Raw genomic sequence first — 14,167 nt, 5'->3', positions numbered from 1 at the left:
CCTAATTTCTCACTCTCTCTGTCGTTATTCCCTCACAATTCAAACTCTCTCACTTCCTCACCCACATATACTGATATATACTGTCAAGTCACCGGCCACCGCCACCCTCACAACAACACAGCCGCAAGCTTCGCCATCTTCACAACCGCGAGATCGCATCTCCTTTTCCCACTCGTCACCGCCTCCAGCAGGTCTTCCAGCTGCCTTCTCAGCCTCATCGTCGGCGCATCATTTTCTCCGCGTCAACGTCGCCGCATAATCGTCGCCGCCTCCAGCAGTCTCCGTTTCCCATCGTCGCCGCCCCTGCTCCGCGACTGCTCCTTCACGTCGCCGATCTTGTTGCCGCCGCCGACTGCTCCTCTCGCCGCTGCTACTCAGCACCTTCACGCCGCCGAGCTCTTGTCGCCGCCGCCGTCCACCTCCTCCATTGCAAGTAATTATATTTTAGAAACCCTAATTATTGTTCTGTTTAAACCCTAATTATTATTCTGTTCATGAGATGAGATACTTACTGTTTATTTAGTGGAAATGACAAATTGAGTTACGGACTTTGTTTATTTCTTGTTAAAATTGATGTGAAATTGGTTGAATAGAGTTACTGGCTTTGTTCATTTCTTGTTAAATTGCAGTGAAATTGGTGTAAAATTGGTTGAATTGAGTTACTGACTTTATTTTTTTCGGTTTTATTCTGATTTTTTGGGTTTTTTTCGTTGCCAACCGTGCTCCACCGTTGCTTCTGCCGTTCCGATTCTCCTCTGCTCACGTGATCCGCCGCTGCTAATTTCTCTCAAAGTTATCGTCTTTTCTGACAAGGGCTTTGCGTTTAGGGTTCTTAACAGTTGATTTGTTTTTAGGGTGTTTTTTGGGCGTTATTACTTTGAGAAGATGCAGCAGACACCCCCAATGATGCCGATGATGCCTTCCTTCCCACCTGCAAACATTACCACTGAGCAGATTCAGAAGGTATGCTCTCACTCTGAATAGGGTTTGCAAACTGATAAACTAAAGTTCTTAATTTTGATATCTGTAGCAGTTCTCAAATTCTGAATTGCCTATATGAAATGTTACTTTTGCCTTTCCCTAGAAAGATCAGTTACTTGTTAGAGGGTTGAAGTTAATAAATTGATTGGTCCATGATATGTTTGGTGGAAAGCTGATTATGTAGATAAGAGTTGTTACTTGTTAGAGAGTTTGAAGTTAATGAATTGATATGTAAGCTAGGTTGTAAATGATACTAATGTGCTTGAAATTTTTTCAATTGTCAAAGAAATATTCAATTTACCCTTTGTCTTTGGGGTCAATTTTGACAATTCACCTTAATTTTCTTTGTATTTGCTTGTTGTGATGAGTTTACTACCCAATACCCATTATATACAAGTTGAGTTTTATCCAATAGGCAGCAAGAATTCTTAATTTTTTTTCTATACCCTGTTTGTTATTACACAACACAGTATCTTGATGACAACAAGAAGCTGATTCTGGCAATTTTGGACAATCAAAATCTTGGAAAACTTGCTGAATGTGCCCAGTAAGTCTTCTCTCAATTTTTATAGTGCTTTGAATAGATTTGTCATATTATATATTCTCCTCTGAGCCTTGAGTCCTTGGCAGTTTGCATATCTGTATTAGTCATGGATAAAGAATGATCTAATGTGACTTTTGGTTGTGTTATTCCAAAGTTTTCTATAGAAAAATACTTTATACTTGGTGAGATTGAGAAGTTTTTCCCCTTTAAGTTTACACTTTCCTGTTTTAGTATCTAAATTCACTCATGTCAGTTGTTATCAGTTGTCATTTCAATCCTGGCAGAAGGATAGTTTAGAGAGGAATTCTATTCTACGTATAGCAATGGACATTACTCTTAATTCTTTATCCTTATCAAGCCTGTCTTAATCTGTCTGCATGGCTGGTAATGATCACATTCTTGCTTTGTCTTAAATAACTTGTGGCAAGGTTTTATATAATGGTTGTTGGATGCTTTGATGTTCTAGGTACCAAGCTCAGCTTCAAAAGAATTTAATGTATTTAGCTGCAATTGCTGATGCCCAGCCACAAACACCAGCTATGCCTGCACAGGTGAAGATTCAATCATCACTGGTTTCTCGAATTCTATCATTTGCTCTTAACCACGTCCTGATTGCCTCCTTTTATCCAATGCTTGCAGATGCCCCCACACCCTATGATGCAACCAGGAGGATACTATATGCAACACCCTCAGGCTGCAGCGATGGCTCAGCAACAAGGGTTCTTTGCTCAAAAGATGCCAATGCAATATGGTAACCCACATCAAATGCAGGATCCGCAGCAGCAGCATTTGCACCAGCAGGCCATCCAGGGCCAAATGGGACTGAGACCTGGAGGGATAAATAACGGCATGCATCCACTGCATGGCGAGGCTGGTCTTGGAGGTGGCAGCAGTGGTGGCCAACCTTCAACTGCAGGTCCAAATGATGCACGTGGTGGAAGCAAGCAAGATGCCCTGGAAGCTGGGACAGCAGGTGGAGATGGCCAGGGCAATTCGGCTGCTGCTCATAACAGTGGTGATGGTGAATCACCCTATCTGAAGGGATCAGAAGAAGCCAAGTGACATGTTTTTATGTAGCTTTCTTAAGATACATCTGATTGTTGATATTAGGTTTCTCTTATAAAGGTAGGATCTTATGACCTTTAATAGGTCAAAGCAAAGAACAAATAGCTTCTCCTTTCTAGGTAGTTCAGGAGATGTGGTCGTGTTGTTAGGGTCTTGGCATGCATCTGGGTTCTAGAATTAAATCAATGTAGTTACAAGGGGAAGTGATGAAATTGTGTTTTTAAGACCATCTCCAATGTGAAATTCCGAAGTTGGATCCCACTTTTGACCCCCTCTAGAGACCATGAAAAGTAACTGGGATTTAAATTAGGGTGGTTGTTCCCGTACCTAACGTGGATCAGTAAAAAGTTAAGAGTGCCTTTTAAGCTATTACTTGATGGGTTTTCTTGATTTCGTCCTCTCAACTCTTCCTCTTAATTTGTTTCCTTTGACCATGTTATCTTCATGGATGATAATAGACTCAATATCCTGAAGAATCGATATCAAGTTAACACTTTTGGCTTCATGTTGTTTGCGAATTGCAGGTGGTAAACATTAGAGCAAGTAAAATACAGTTCCATCAAAGCAACTCCTGCTTCAAATTTAATGCCTAGTATCATACACTTTAACATTCTTATTAGTATGAACTATGAAGAGAACATGTGTCCAATTTGTTGTAGGAATAGCAATATGTCTACTTCATTTGCCTCTCTTTTTTCTCACCAAAATCTTCCAATTCAAGAGATTAAGGATTAATTTATTCCAGATCGAAACTCTAAGAATTTACCGTTGGTTAAAAGATAATTTCATGTATAAAGTAGAATTTTAATTTTCGATACCTATTTAAATAAACTTGTGAACTAATAAGTCATTACATCAATCCAAGTTTATAACCTTTTTTTAAAGGTTGCTTGCATGTATTTACGTAAAGTAGCTTGGATTAAAAAGAATGAATATTTTAGGACAGAATCCAAAATTGAATCCCAAGGGCAGAATTGAACTTAAAAAGCTCCCGACATAGTCGGTGTTCCTCTTTTCTAAGTGTGGTACGTAGTTGTCGGTATTCTACCTAGGCTTAACACGCCAGACCATAAACATAGAGAAATTAAGAGATAAGAAAAATCGTCATTTAGGCTTCGTACAGATATTGCTCTGGGACAGAAATATGAAAACAAAAGGATGGAGGCAGAGAAAGAGACTTTAGACATATATAAATTTCTCTCTGTATATTATTTGATAAAAATAATTATATAAATACAAAAAAAAAGAATTATTTTGCTTTCATCTTCTTCTTACTCTCAGAAAATCACCATCTACCTTCATCTTATACCATTTTTTACCAATAAAAGTTTCTGTCTCCCTATCTATTACTGTGTCCCTCATTTTGGACTGGTTGATTCCTGTCATTCTTTACAAACATTTTTCTATCTCTGTTTTCAGCTCGAAATAGAAACCAGATTGAAAATATTTGAATCAAATGGAGTAAATCATCTTTTCGTACATTTAATAAGTCAAACAGGTGTTCTCAAGGGTATCTGTCACGTGTTCAGTAATCAGTACACATCTTAAATTCATGATGTGAGAAGCATTCTTATTAGTAGTACTGGTATAATTTAACTTATAATATATACGTATATCAATATAAAATTTTTTTCAAGGGATTCGTTCCCTTATAGAATAATAATTAGGTAATTAATTGAGAATAAGAACTACTGAAATGAGCAGAACAAAACAAGCTTCACCGCATCAAGATGTGTAGCCAGCAAGATGATTATTACAATTACACGTAGACACAAAATTAATGATGATTGCCGACAAAATAGAGAACAAAACAGCAGAGTAGTATGAGTATCCTAGGTAGATCGGGTGAAAATATTGTGCGTAAATGGAATAAAATCCAATAATATACTTATACAATCACATGTTAAGTTAAATGAAAGAATGGTTTGTAAATTTATTAATAAAATGTTTGGCTACTTTCCAAATATAAATGAAAGCGTTTGTCATTAAAATATAATAGATATATAATTATGTGAGCTTCGTAAGTCATAACCAGCGGTGATAAAGGAATAAGTTTAAGCACTCCAATAAAGGAATTTAGAATTTTAAAATTTTTCATAACCTACAAAAGAACCCCTACATTTTAGGCATTAAATTAGAACTTGGAAGAGCATGAGCAACTTCAATTTAACAACACGGTAGAATTTAAAATCCTTTTTTATTGTTAATGTCAAGGAGTAGTAGTGCTCAATTCCATGGGGAAAAACCTTCTACATACAAGTGAAAGTTACTGTCTTTGATTTCATTATTGCACACGTTTATGATTCATCACCACCCCAATCCCAAAGATCGACACATAATTTTACGCGGTTACGTTCTTCATTAGTTGATTGGTTAGTTTAGAGGCTCAATAAAATAATGACACATTGACTATGGTGTTCAAATCCAAATTAAATCGTTTATTTAATATTTAATTCAACCCAAACTGAAAACGGATTAAAATTACGTTAATTTAGATTTAATTAAATTTTATTTTTTGTAAATTATATAGATTGAATCGAATTTTAAATTTATTTTTTAAAATTAATTCAATCCAATCTAAATCGTATAATATGTTTATTTTACTTTTTTTTGATAAACTTCGATAAAAAAATATCAAAATGAATTTATATCCAAATCTCAAATATCGAAAAACAAATATGATTCCTCTAAAAAAATATGAACTTGACCTAAAAATTACTTAATTAATGTTAAAGTAATTTTATGTCAAGATTTGAAAGTGATAAACTTATGATAACTGACTAAGAAATAAATAATCAAATAGAAAAAATAAAAGTGCGAAATATTGATTTAAGCAATAACAACAAAACAAAATTTAAAGAAAATGCACAACAATAAATTAAATAGGTAAAAGAAAATGAATTAAAGATTGACTTCTAATATTAACATGCACTTATACTCTATATTTTTTTGGTTATGTTGTGAAGATGAAAAATTTTATAAGTTTATATAATAATTTAGTGTTCTAGATCAAAGTTTTGAATTTTTTTTGAATTTTGACTATTTATAGACCATAAGATTGACTGATAATAAAATATATTGTCTACGATTTTATTTCTTTTTTTTTTAGTCATGACTTTGTCTTGATCATTAAGAATTTTGAACTCCAAATTTTGATATCCGTATTTTCTTTGGTCTTTAATTTTTACATTTGTTCAGTTTGTTCTTCAAATTTCGCACCTACGTCTTCTGCTCAATTTAAAAGTCGAACAGCAAATCTTGTTAATCAAAGAAAGGCAACAACTATCTTTTCGCCTAACATTTTTTATACTATCTTTCTTCGACTTTAACTTTGACTTACCTATTTCTATTTTTATAGTCAAAACATTGCTTTTATGGTCAAACTCATTAGTAGTAAAAAAATTCATTTTCGAACCAACAGTGTTATAATATTATTATTTTTATTATTATATTTACAATTTTACTTAAAATATATTTATTTTATTATATATTTTTTTATTATTCATATATTATTTATTTAATAAATATTTTATGTTTAAAATGAGATTTATTTATTTATTTTAACTAATAATTTTATTTCTATTGTTATGTTATTATTGATTTTTTAAAATATTATTAAGAGTTATTATGTCATTGTTAGTTATTTAAAATTTTATGTTGATATTTATTATGTATGTTTAATTTTTTTAATTTATAACACTGTAAATCCAATCTAATTTAAATTTTTTGAAATTGAATTACATTGGATCAAATTTTTTACAAAAATTATTCAACCCAAATCGTATTATAAATAAAATTAGTGTTCAAATTGAATAAATTTTTAATTTAAAACCAATCCAAATTAAACCCACACACTCCACATATTTACCAAATTTTTTTCTTAGTTACAGCTAATAGGATTCGAATCCGGAACCTTTGAGACGAAGAGAAGGCGAAATGCCGTGTGAGTTATAACTCATTGGTAATTTTAGATTCTTTTAGGGTATATTTGATTGAGATAATAATTTCACATTAAATTTATCTATAATTTTTATTTTGGTACTTCTAATTGAGTAAACATAATCTATAACTATAAATCAAAAACAAAAACCAAAAACTGATTTAATTATTTTCTAATCTAATTATTTTCTAAATATTCTCTTATGTATTAGTAAACAAATTTAGACATATGAATTACTTTTATTTTGAAACATTAGGTGGGTTGGGTTACAGAGGAAAAATGACTTGTAAAGTAATTCTTTGAGGATTTATATATTAACTTACACATAATCTCCAATTGTATCTATTTTTTAATTCTATTTTGTAATTTTTATAGCACTTACTTGATTATTTATAAGTCTTTATAAGAAGAAATATAGACATTTAACATTTAAATAATTAATATTAATTCATTTTTTTTATAAAATTATTTTGTTAACTTTTTGTGGAAATTTTAGAATTTAAAATAAAAAAAATTGTTGAGATTACCTAAAGACTTTTTAGTTGAATTTAGAAATAGTTCATACTATAATTCCAAACTCTTACTTTTTTTTAACCTTTAGAAAAAAATGAGTGTTTATAAACATCTTACTTTTATATATAGAAATAACTAAGAGTCTAACACATACATATTTGATTAATGCTAACAACTCCTGTGTTACATTTTTGGTGTATCCTATTCCTATGAACAAACCTCATTAATAATTTTAGAACAAACCATACATTACCCTTTACCCCTATAGCTACTACCAATCTATATCCCACAGAGTCTTGCAAAAAAAATTTACATATAGGGATGTTTATTTCTATCTACTATAAATTTATTTGGTACATGCCAGTTACAGATTCTTAGGGATTTAATCTTACTAGATATTGTAAACCCTGTGATATCTAGTTTTGTTTGGTAGACATCAAAGTAGTGGTTAATTGGGAAAAAAAATTAATATGTTTCTAAATTAAGATTCATAAAGAATATGTATGGTATACAAATGTTTTAGACTTTTAGTGTATGTTAAGTCCCTTTAGTGGAGGTGGGTATAGTTTGTCTTTGCATATTTAACTTTTTAAAATTTAAATTTATCTCTCAATCTTTATATTTATTTTAAATTAAATATAATATTTAGGCATAATTTAATCCAACACAATATAAAAACTTAATTTAATCTTTATATTTTAGTCTCTATTATTTTTTGTCTCTCAGTCTCAGTCATCTTTTTCAAATGCAACGTTACGAAATACTATTTTGTTTTTTTTTTCGTGCAATAATGTATATTAATGATAAAAAAAATGATTTGACTATAGGAAAGGATTACGTGTGACTGAAGTTGAAAAAGTTAATAATAATAAGGACATTAGAGAAAAGAGAGAACAATCTTATGAAACACATACCCTTGCTTTTTCACAAGTCAGAGCCTATTAATGCCCACTTTGAAGTTTATACTTAAGGAAATAATTTCCAATTCCAGGATCCTAAGCTACCAAACAAGAGCAGGAGAACAAGCAAAAGTGATAGCAGAATCCAATTCCATTCCCATTTTAATTTGTACAAGCCAGGGGATAAAACAATACCGAAAATGCTGTAAAAATAGTAGGATATTGGAAAAGGAAGGAACCACAATAAAATGTATAAGTATATTAATTGAAGTGCTGTAATCTTTTTTATTCTTCTTCTTTTCTAATAAATAAATAAATAAATAAGTCCATTTATGTATAGGATAGTGCCAGATGCATGCAGCCACTCAACACGTTTGAAACAATTTTGATTCCAAATTTTCATTGAATTGACATGCTTGCACTATGAAAACGAAAAGCTCTTTAATTTCTGCACGAGGTCGGTTCATATTACTACTATTGTTATAAACTGCTATTCCCACTTTAAGCAATATGAAGTCATTGTAAAAATTATAGCTGTACTTGATTTTTTAAAATAATCTCCGACTCTGTTGTATTATAAGTGACACCTCTTTTAAAAGTATTATTTTTAGAAAATTTAAGAGTGAAAGATATTTTTCATTTGGTGAGTTAGTTTTTGGGAATAAATTAAAAATTAATTTAATTGTTAATATGACATTAAAATCTATATGATTTAATCTAGTTGAACCAATCACATACGTAAAAAATGTGTTTATAAACTTTATAGTAGTTGGCCGAATATTGTTAGCGATAAATTTCATAACGCAAGTCTTTTGATTTGATCAACATAACACTGACTGGTATTGGCAGAATTTTATTTGCCTGTGCCACAAGAAACTTGTGCTTAATCTCCTTTACATCCTATGATGTAAAATGATGTAATATCTTTTATAATTTCATTAATATCTTTTATCTACTTAACAAACTCGAAACTGAGTGCAATTTTAACATCATCAAACTAAGAGTAGTATCATAGCTTCATCGATCCAGCTAAAAAGGCAAAGATCATGTTGTCATGCACATTGCAGTGAAAATTTTTTCATAACTTTTGTACTGCCAAGAAAATGCATTCATTTACAAAGAGTAAACTATAGAAAAAAAATAAAACAAAGCAAAGGATATATAGAGTAAAAAAAGATCTATTTCATTCCCCCTAATATGTTCCAAATTCACAAGTGAATGAATCTAAACTATGTCCTCACTGTTTGTCATGGGCTTCTATAAGATCTCCCGTACAAAATAATAATACAGAAGATAGAAGAATTGAACTAAGATGGATTGGAATTAGAAGTAGAAAAGAAGGAAGTCACTAGTGCAGGAGATTTTAGTATGAAATTCTCCAGACCAGTGAAATATTGAAGTAAGAGAATGAATAAAGCCAATTCTCTCCACAATTCTACCAATTCCTCTCACGCATTCTGTTATTTTCTCTTATCTCCTCCTATAAGTGTATCGAAAAGGAGTAATTTCCCTTTGTTGCCCTCGAGTTTCTATACTGCTGGGGTGTGTAACAGCTTCGTTATAGTTATTTTCAGTTAAAGCTCCAACATTATCAACAGCATTAGAATTGCCATCACTCTGCACACAAGTATACATAAATAAATAAATAAACATATTTGAAGCTAAATATATAATACATATGGAATGCACCTCCAATGAAACAGGAGGGAAATTCTAGATTACAACTACTATAATTTGTATGTTAATTCATGCTCATTCATTTTATGGGCCACAAATCAAACAGAAAAATGTATCTTTTAGTGCGATTATCCATATTGAAGAATGTCCAATTACTAAATAAATCTTTCGGACGAACTCAGTAATCGAAAAAAAAAAAATTAAGCAGGATTAATTTCCTGATATTAAAAGATTTTGAATAGATATAACACCAATCATCCTACCAGAGTTAGAGCATATTACAAGTGTTTTATGTACTTATAGATAATCTATCAAAATGGTTTTTATGGCAGCGGTGAGAATCAAAGTTAGGTCCTTATGGGATTCAAATGATCAAACCCTAAACCTAAACTGTAAACGAGATGAGATGAGTTGATCAAGATACCTTTTTAGTTAGACCATGAGCTGACATAACTTCATAGAGCTTGTGCATAAGCATTTCTTCTTCGACCTATTAATTAGAACTTGAATTAATGTTGATGAATTAATACAAACATGTCACACAGAAAAATAAATAATTATTCGGAAATTCATTGATACATGCCACCAGAAATTAGTATCACAATCCCAATAGAAACCAAAAAGTACTTTCTCTCTTACAAACATCACATTTGTTGTTTGTTACTGAAAAATGCATCAAACTAGGACTATCTAAATGAAGAATGTAATTTCTATTTCAAAGAGAATAGCTAAAATAGTAAAAAAAACACAAATTACATTTAGTGACAGGAAAAATCAGGATTAGTGCTAAGCAAAGAACCTGAAGTTTTTGCGATTCATGGAGCATTGATCTATAGGCTTCCATAAGGATCTCATTCTGCTTATCCATATGCCTGTTCAACATAAAAATCAGAATCAAACTAGGTTCCCAAAAAAATAAAATAAATTGAAGAAAAAAAGAAGCACGACACAGGTTGAAGAGAAAGTACTTCAATAACTCTGCAGAGTAAGTTGGATCAAATCTTCCAGGTTCCATGGCAAAAGAAAAGAAATTGGGGTTTCGAACTGAGCGAGAATAATAACGGAACACGCTCACGGGATTCCTGGGGAAAAAGAAGCAACCAAATTAAAACAAAGATAGGTATGAATCCGCTAAAGCAAAGTGTGGAATGGCAAAATTCCAATTTCAATTCGAGCAATCATAGTTGTCAGAACCGAATCGGTAATCGAACCGGTTAAACTACTGAATTACTGAATTATTGGTTCAACTGGTGAGTCACTGGTTGAACCGGTTAACCTGGTCCCATGTAAATAAAATATAAAATAGTCAACATATATACAACAGCAATAACATAGAACAACAATGAACAATATATTACACTATAGAATAAAAAATTGAATAATCTGCCAGGAATCAACAAGTTATAATCAACCAAATATAATCAATAACAAGTTTAGAATTCAACTCAACTATAATACAAATTCAACTCTAAATCCCACTATATTCCCATCACACAAAATTACTGGATCTTCCTTCCATTTGCAATGAATTCAACTACTCATCTTCGTCTTCATCTGTTTCTAATTTTCAAATTCAAAATTTTCAAACACTGAATCCTAGCCTCTCCAAAACACTGTATACAATGGCTACCGCAGCATTCAACTCCACCACAGATTTGATCATTTCAATATCAGACATCAAAATAAAGACAGATTTGGGGATATTTTTTTAAAAGAGGCAAATTTATAATCACAAGCAAAAATTTTCAGCATTACAACGTTAATCAACAAATTATAATCAACCAAATATAATCAATAACAATCAAGATTCAACAAATTCAGTTAATCAACATCATTAATCAGTTCTTCGGTGGTTCACTTAATCAAATTATAACCCAATATGACAATAAGTTAATAACTGAATAAATAAATAAAAAATAAAAAAACATACCTGAGAAGTGGGAGACCAAGCACGGCGAGAAGGAAGAAACGACGGTGAGCTACGCCGGACGAGGACGCGACGGCGACGAGAGACGCAGTCAGGCAGAGGAGACGACGAGCCAGCGAAGGAGACGCAGAGGGGCCGACGCGAAAGTCACAACTCACGAGACGAAGCAGAGTAGCCTGGCGGTGGCCGGTGCTTTTTTGGGAGTGTAAGAGTCAGAGCATCAGAGGTCCTTCTCCTTCTTGATGAGATTCAGAGGGGGATGGGGCCTCGAAGAGGAAGAGGGTAGCTTTTGGGGTTTTTTTAATCTTTTTCAAAGTTGCAAAAACCGAATCGGTCACTGTATTAAATAGTTTAATAGTCGAGTAATTAGTTTAATAATTTAATAGTTCAACTAGAATTGAATCTTAGTTAAACCAATTTAATTAAATATATAATAAAATTATCCAAAATTTAAGGTATAATTTCATATATTCCAATTTCAATAATTTCTAAATTATTTCAAAGTTTCACAACATTCATAATTTATTCTTGAAATTTACAAAATAATAAATTTTTAAATTCAAATCAAATAATTAGCAATAATACTAATGTGTCATTACATTAACAACAAAAAATCAAAATAAAAAAATATTTAACAATAATTTCAGTAATAAAAAATAAGAACATTACTTTCATTTTACATAAATTGAATAGTGGAGATCCTCAAACCAATAATCATACAATTCTAACACAAAACAAAATTTAATTCAATTACAAATTTTTAAATCTTATGAATATAAGAGAGGCAAAGTATACAATTATATTTAGTTTAAATTTTAATCTATTAATTAACAATTAATTCTAACTTCTAGATTCAAACTAAATTAAAAACACAACGACAACAAAAATTAAACTGAATCTAATTTTAAACTCGGAATCTAAATTAAGAGAGCCAAAATATATAATTATATTTAATTTAAATTAGCAACTGATTTTAATTTCTGAATTCAAACTAAACTAAAATCATAGCAGTAACAAAAATTAAATTGAATCTAATTTCAAATTTAGAATCCAAATTAAATTGAATTTAGAATCACATAAGCATTCAATAAATTAAATAAATAATCCAATTCCAAACTTAAAACACAAATTCAGTTCATAATCTTAAAAATTAATTGGACAAAAAGATGAAGCCAAAATTAATTTAGGAAGTCAGGGAGTCAAGGATACAGTGAACAACGATATAGAAAAGAATGACCAGGTTAGAGTCGAGGAGTTTACCATCGACGGCGTCGAAGAAGCATACATCAACACTTGCGATAGAGTACATAGAGGCGAGCACAGAGGCGATTTGGGCAGCAAGCCAGCAACAGAGACGAAATAAACGAACCAGAGACAGAGGAACGTGGATGGGGTGATCGACGCTGGTTGCGTCAACAAGGAGAGGAGGAGCCGAGGAGTGCTTACCGTAGAAGGGAGCCGATAAGATGAGCGATGTGCGACGGCGAAGTGAGTTAGGGACTTAGGGTTGCTAGATTGGACGATTGGTAGTGGTTAATGGATCAGCTCACAAAATGCAGCGTTTTTGGCCAAATTCAGAAAATCGGCCAAGTCCCGGTTTGTTTCGACCGACTGATTACCGGCCAGTTTAGCAGTTCTGTTCCGATTTTTATTTCTGTGATTTTGGAGTATGACTGAACCGTAATTGTCATCGGTTTGCAGTTCGATCGATTCGACCGGTCAGTTCGAACCAATTTTCAAAACCTTGGTTTATAGTATAAACTAGGTATATGTATTTTTTCAAATTCCATATATCTCGTTTGCAAACGAGATAAAGCCAAATAAAATTTGGTCTTATCTCTTTACCGTGTAAAAAAAATATGTAAAAAAATACAAATTGATAAATACGTTACAAATTACCTATATCTATAAATAAAATATTTAAATTATTTATTTAAAAAAATTATTCTTTTGTTGCCTACAATATTCTCTGTCCCGACAGGATAACGAATAAAAAAATTGTTTATTATTACTATAATAGCATTTTTATGGCCCAATTTGATTTTGATGTCCAAAAATATCTTTTATAGTCCAAAAAAAAAAAATACAACAAAAAGGCTTTAATGTGATACACTATAATAATTTCATTTTGTTCAATAATATAACAAAAAATTGACCTTAATGTGATACAAAATAAAAAATCTAGAAAAAAGGACAAATATGTTCCTAACTTTTTTTTTTTCTATAGACATTTTCGTCCTTGAGAATTAAAAAATACATTTACATTCCTGACCCCTTCAAAATCTGGACAAATTTATCCCTCCGTTAAAGCGACTCCATTGGACCCGACAAAAAAGTCTAACGTAGTTTCCGTTGTGCTGACCTGGCCGTTATGGGAGCACATATGGCATGAACCTTTTCAAAACAGGACATATACATCCTCCCAATTCAAAACAACGCCGTTTTATCAATAAGGTTACTTCCTAATCTCTTCCTCCTTCTTCTTCCTCCCATCTTCTTTCTCATTCTCTCACAACGTGCACAGATAATAAGAGAGGAGAAGAGACACATTCACTGATAATTCACAAACTCTTAACACGGTCCCAAATGTCCACGCTTCAAGCTTCTCTTCTCTCTAAACC

At 31.8% G+C, this 14,167-nt stretch overlaps 2 protein-coding genes across 4 annotated transcripts; one reads left to right on the top strand and one right to left on the bottom strand.

The window, feature by feature from the left end:
- On the top strand, positions 1-2,959 carry LOC130969470 (GRF1-interacting factor 3). 3 transcript variants are annotated; one of them, XM_057895207.1, is made up of 5 exons: positions 1-433; positions 855-963; positions 1,452-1,528; positions 1,992-2,076; positions 2,165-2,959. In XM_057895207.1, the coding sequence occupies exons 2-5, from the start codon at positions 886-888 to the stop codon at positions 2,585-2,587; spliced, it is 663 nt and encodes a 220-aa protein (XP_057751190.1). In that variant the 5' UTR covers positions 1-433; positions 855-885; the 3' UTR covers positions 2,588-2,959. The 3 variants fall into 3 exon arrangements, with proteins under 3 accessions (XP_057751190.1, XP_057751189.1, XP_057751191.1); XM_057895206.1 differs by having other exon boundaries at positions 794-963; XM_057895208.1 differs by lacking the exon at positions 1-433 and having other exon boundaries at positions 450-963.
- Positions 2,960-9,104: 6,145 nt separating this feature from the next.
- LOC130967946 (uncharacterized) lies at positions 9,105-11,856 on the bottom strand. Its single transcript, XM_057893006.1, has 5 exons — positions 11,550-11,856; positions 10,588-10,701; positions 10,419-10,491; positions 10,044-10,109; positions 9,105-9,559 (listed from the first exon to the last, which is right to left on the bottom strand). Exons 2-5 carry the CDS (start codon positions 10,632-10,634, stop codon positions 9,413-9,415), a joined length of 333 nt encoding a protein of 110 aa, XP_057748989.1. The 5' UTR covers positions 10,635-10,701; positions 11,550-11,856; the 3' UTR covers positions 9,105-9,412.
- Between the last annotated feature and the right edge of the window lie 2,311 nt (positions 11,857-14,167).

The sequence above is a fragment of the Arachis stenosperma genome, chromosome 3, assembly GCF_014773155.1.
Source record: "Arachis stenosperma cultivar V10309 chromosome 3, arast.V10309.gnm1.PFL2, whole genome shotgun sequence".
Taxonomy (NCBI): domain Eukaryota; kingdom Viridiplantae; phylum Streptophyta; class Magnoliopsida; order Fabales; family Fabaceae; genus Arachis; species Arachis stenosperma.
This window is presented reverse-complemented; position numbering and strand designations above follow the sequence as displayed.

Bases quoted from the DNA above. Each gene is read 5' to 3' on its own strand.
- LOC130967946 (XM_057893006.1), bottom strand. From the start codon at position 10,634: ATGGAACCTGGAAGATTTGATCCAACTTACTCTGCAGAGTTATTGAA. The intron at 10,110-10,418 runs GTTCTTTGCTTA...TCTAATTAATAG, and splicing joins ATGAATCGCAAAAACTTCAG to GTCGAAGAAGAAATGCTTAT. The intron at 9,560-10,043 runs GTATCTTGATCA...ACTTGTGTGCAG, and splicing joins CTCATGGTCTAACTAAAAAG to AGTGATGGCAATTCTAATGC.
- LOC130969470 (XM_057895207.1), top strand. From the start codon at position 886: ATGCAGCAGACACCCCCAATGATGCCGATGATGCCTTCCTTCCCACCT. The intron at 1,529-1,991 runs GTAAGTCTTCTC...TTGATGTTCTAG, and splicing joins AAACTTGCTGAATGTGCCCA to GTACCAAGCTCAGCTTCAAA. The intron at 2,077-2,164 runs GTGAAGATTCAA...CAATGCTTGCAG, and splicing joins CACCAGCTATGCCTGCACAG to ATGCCCCCACACCCTATGAT.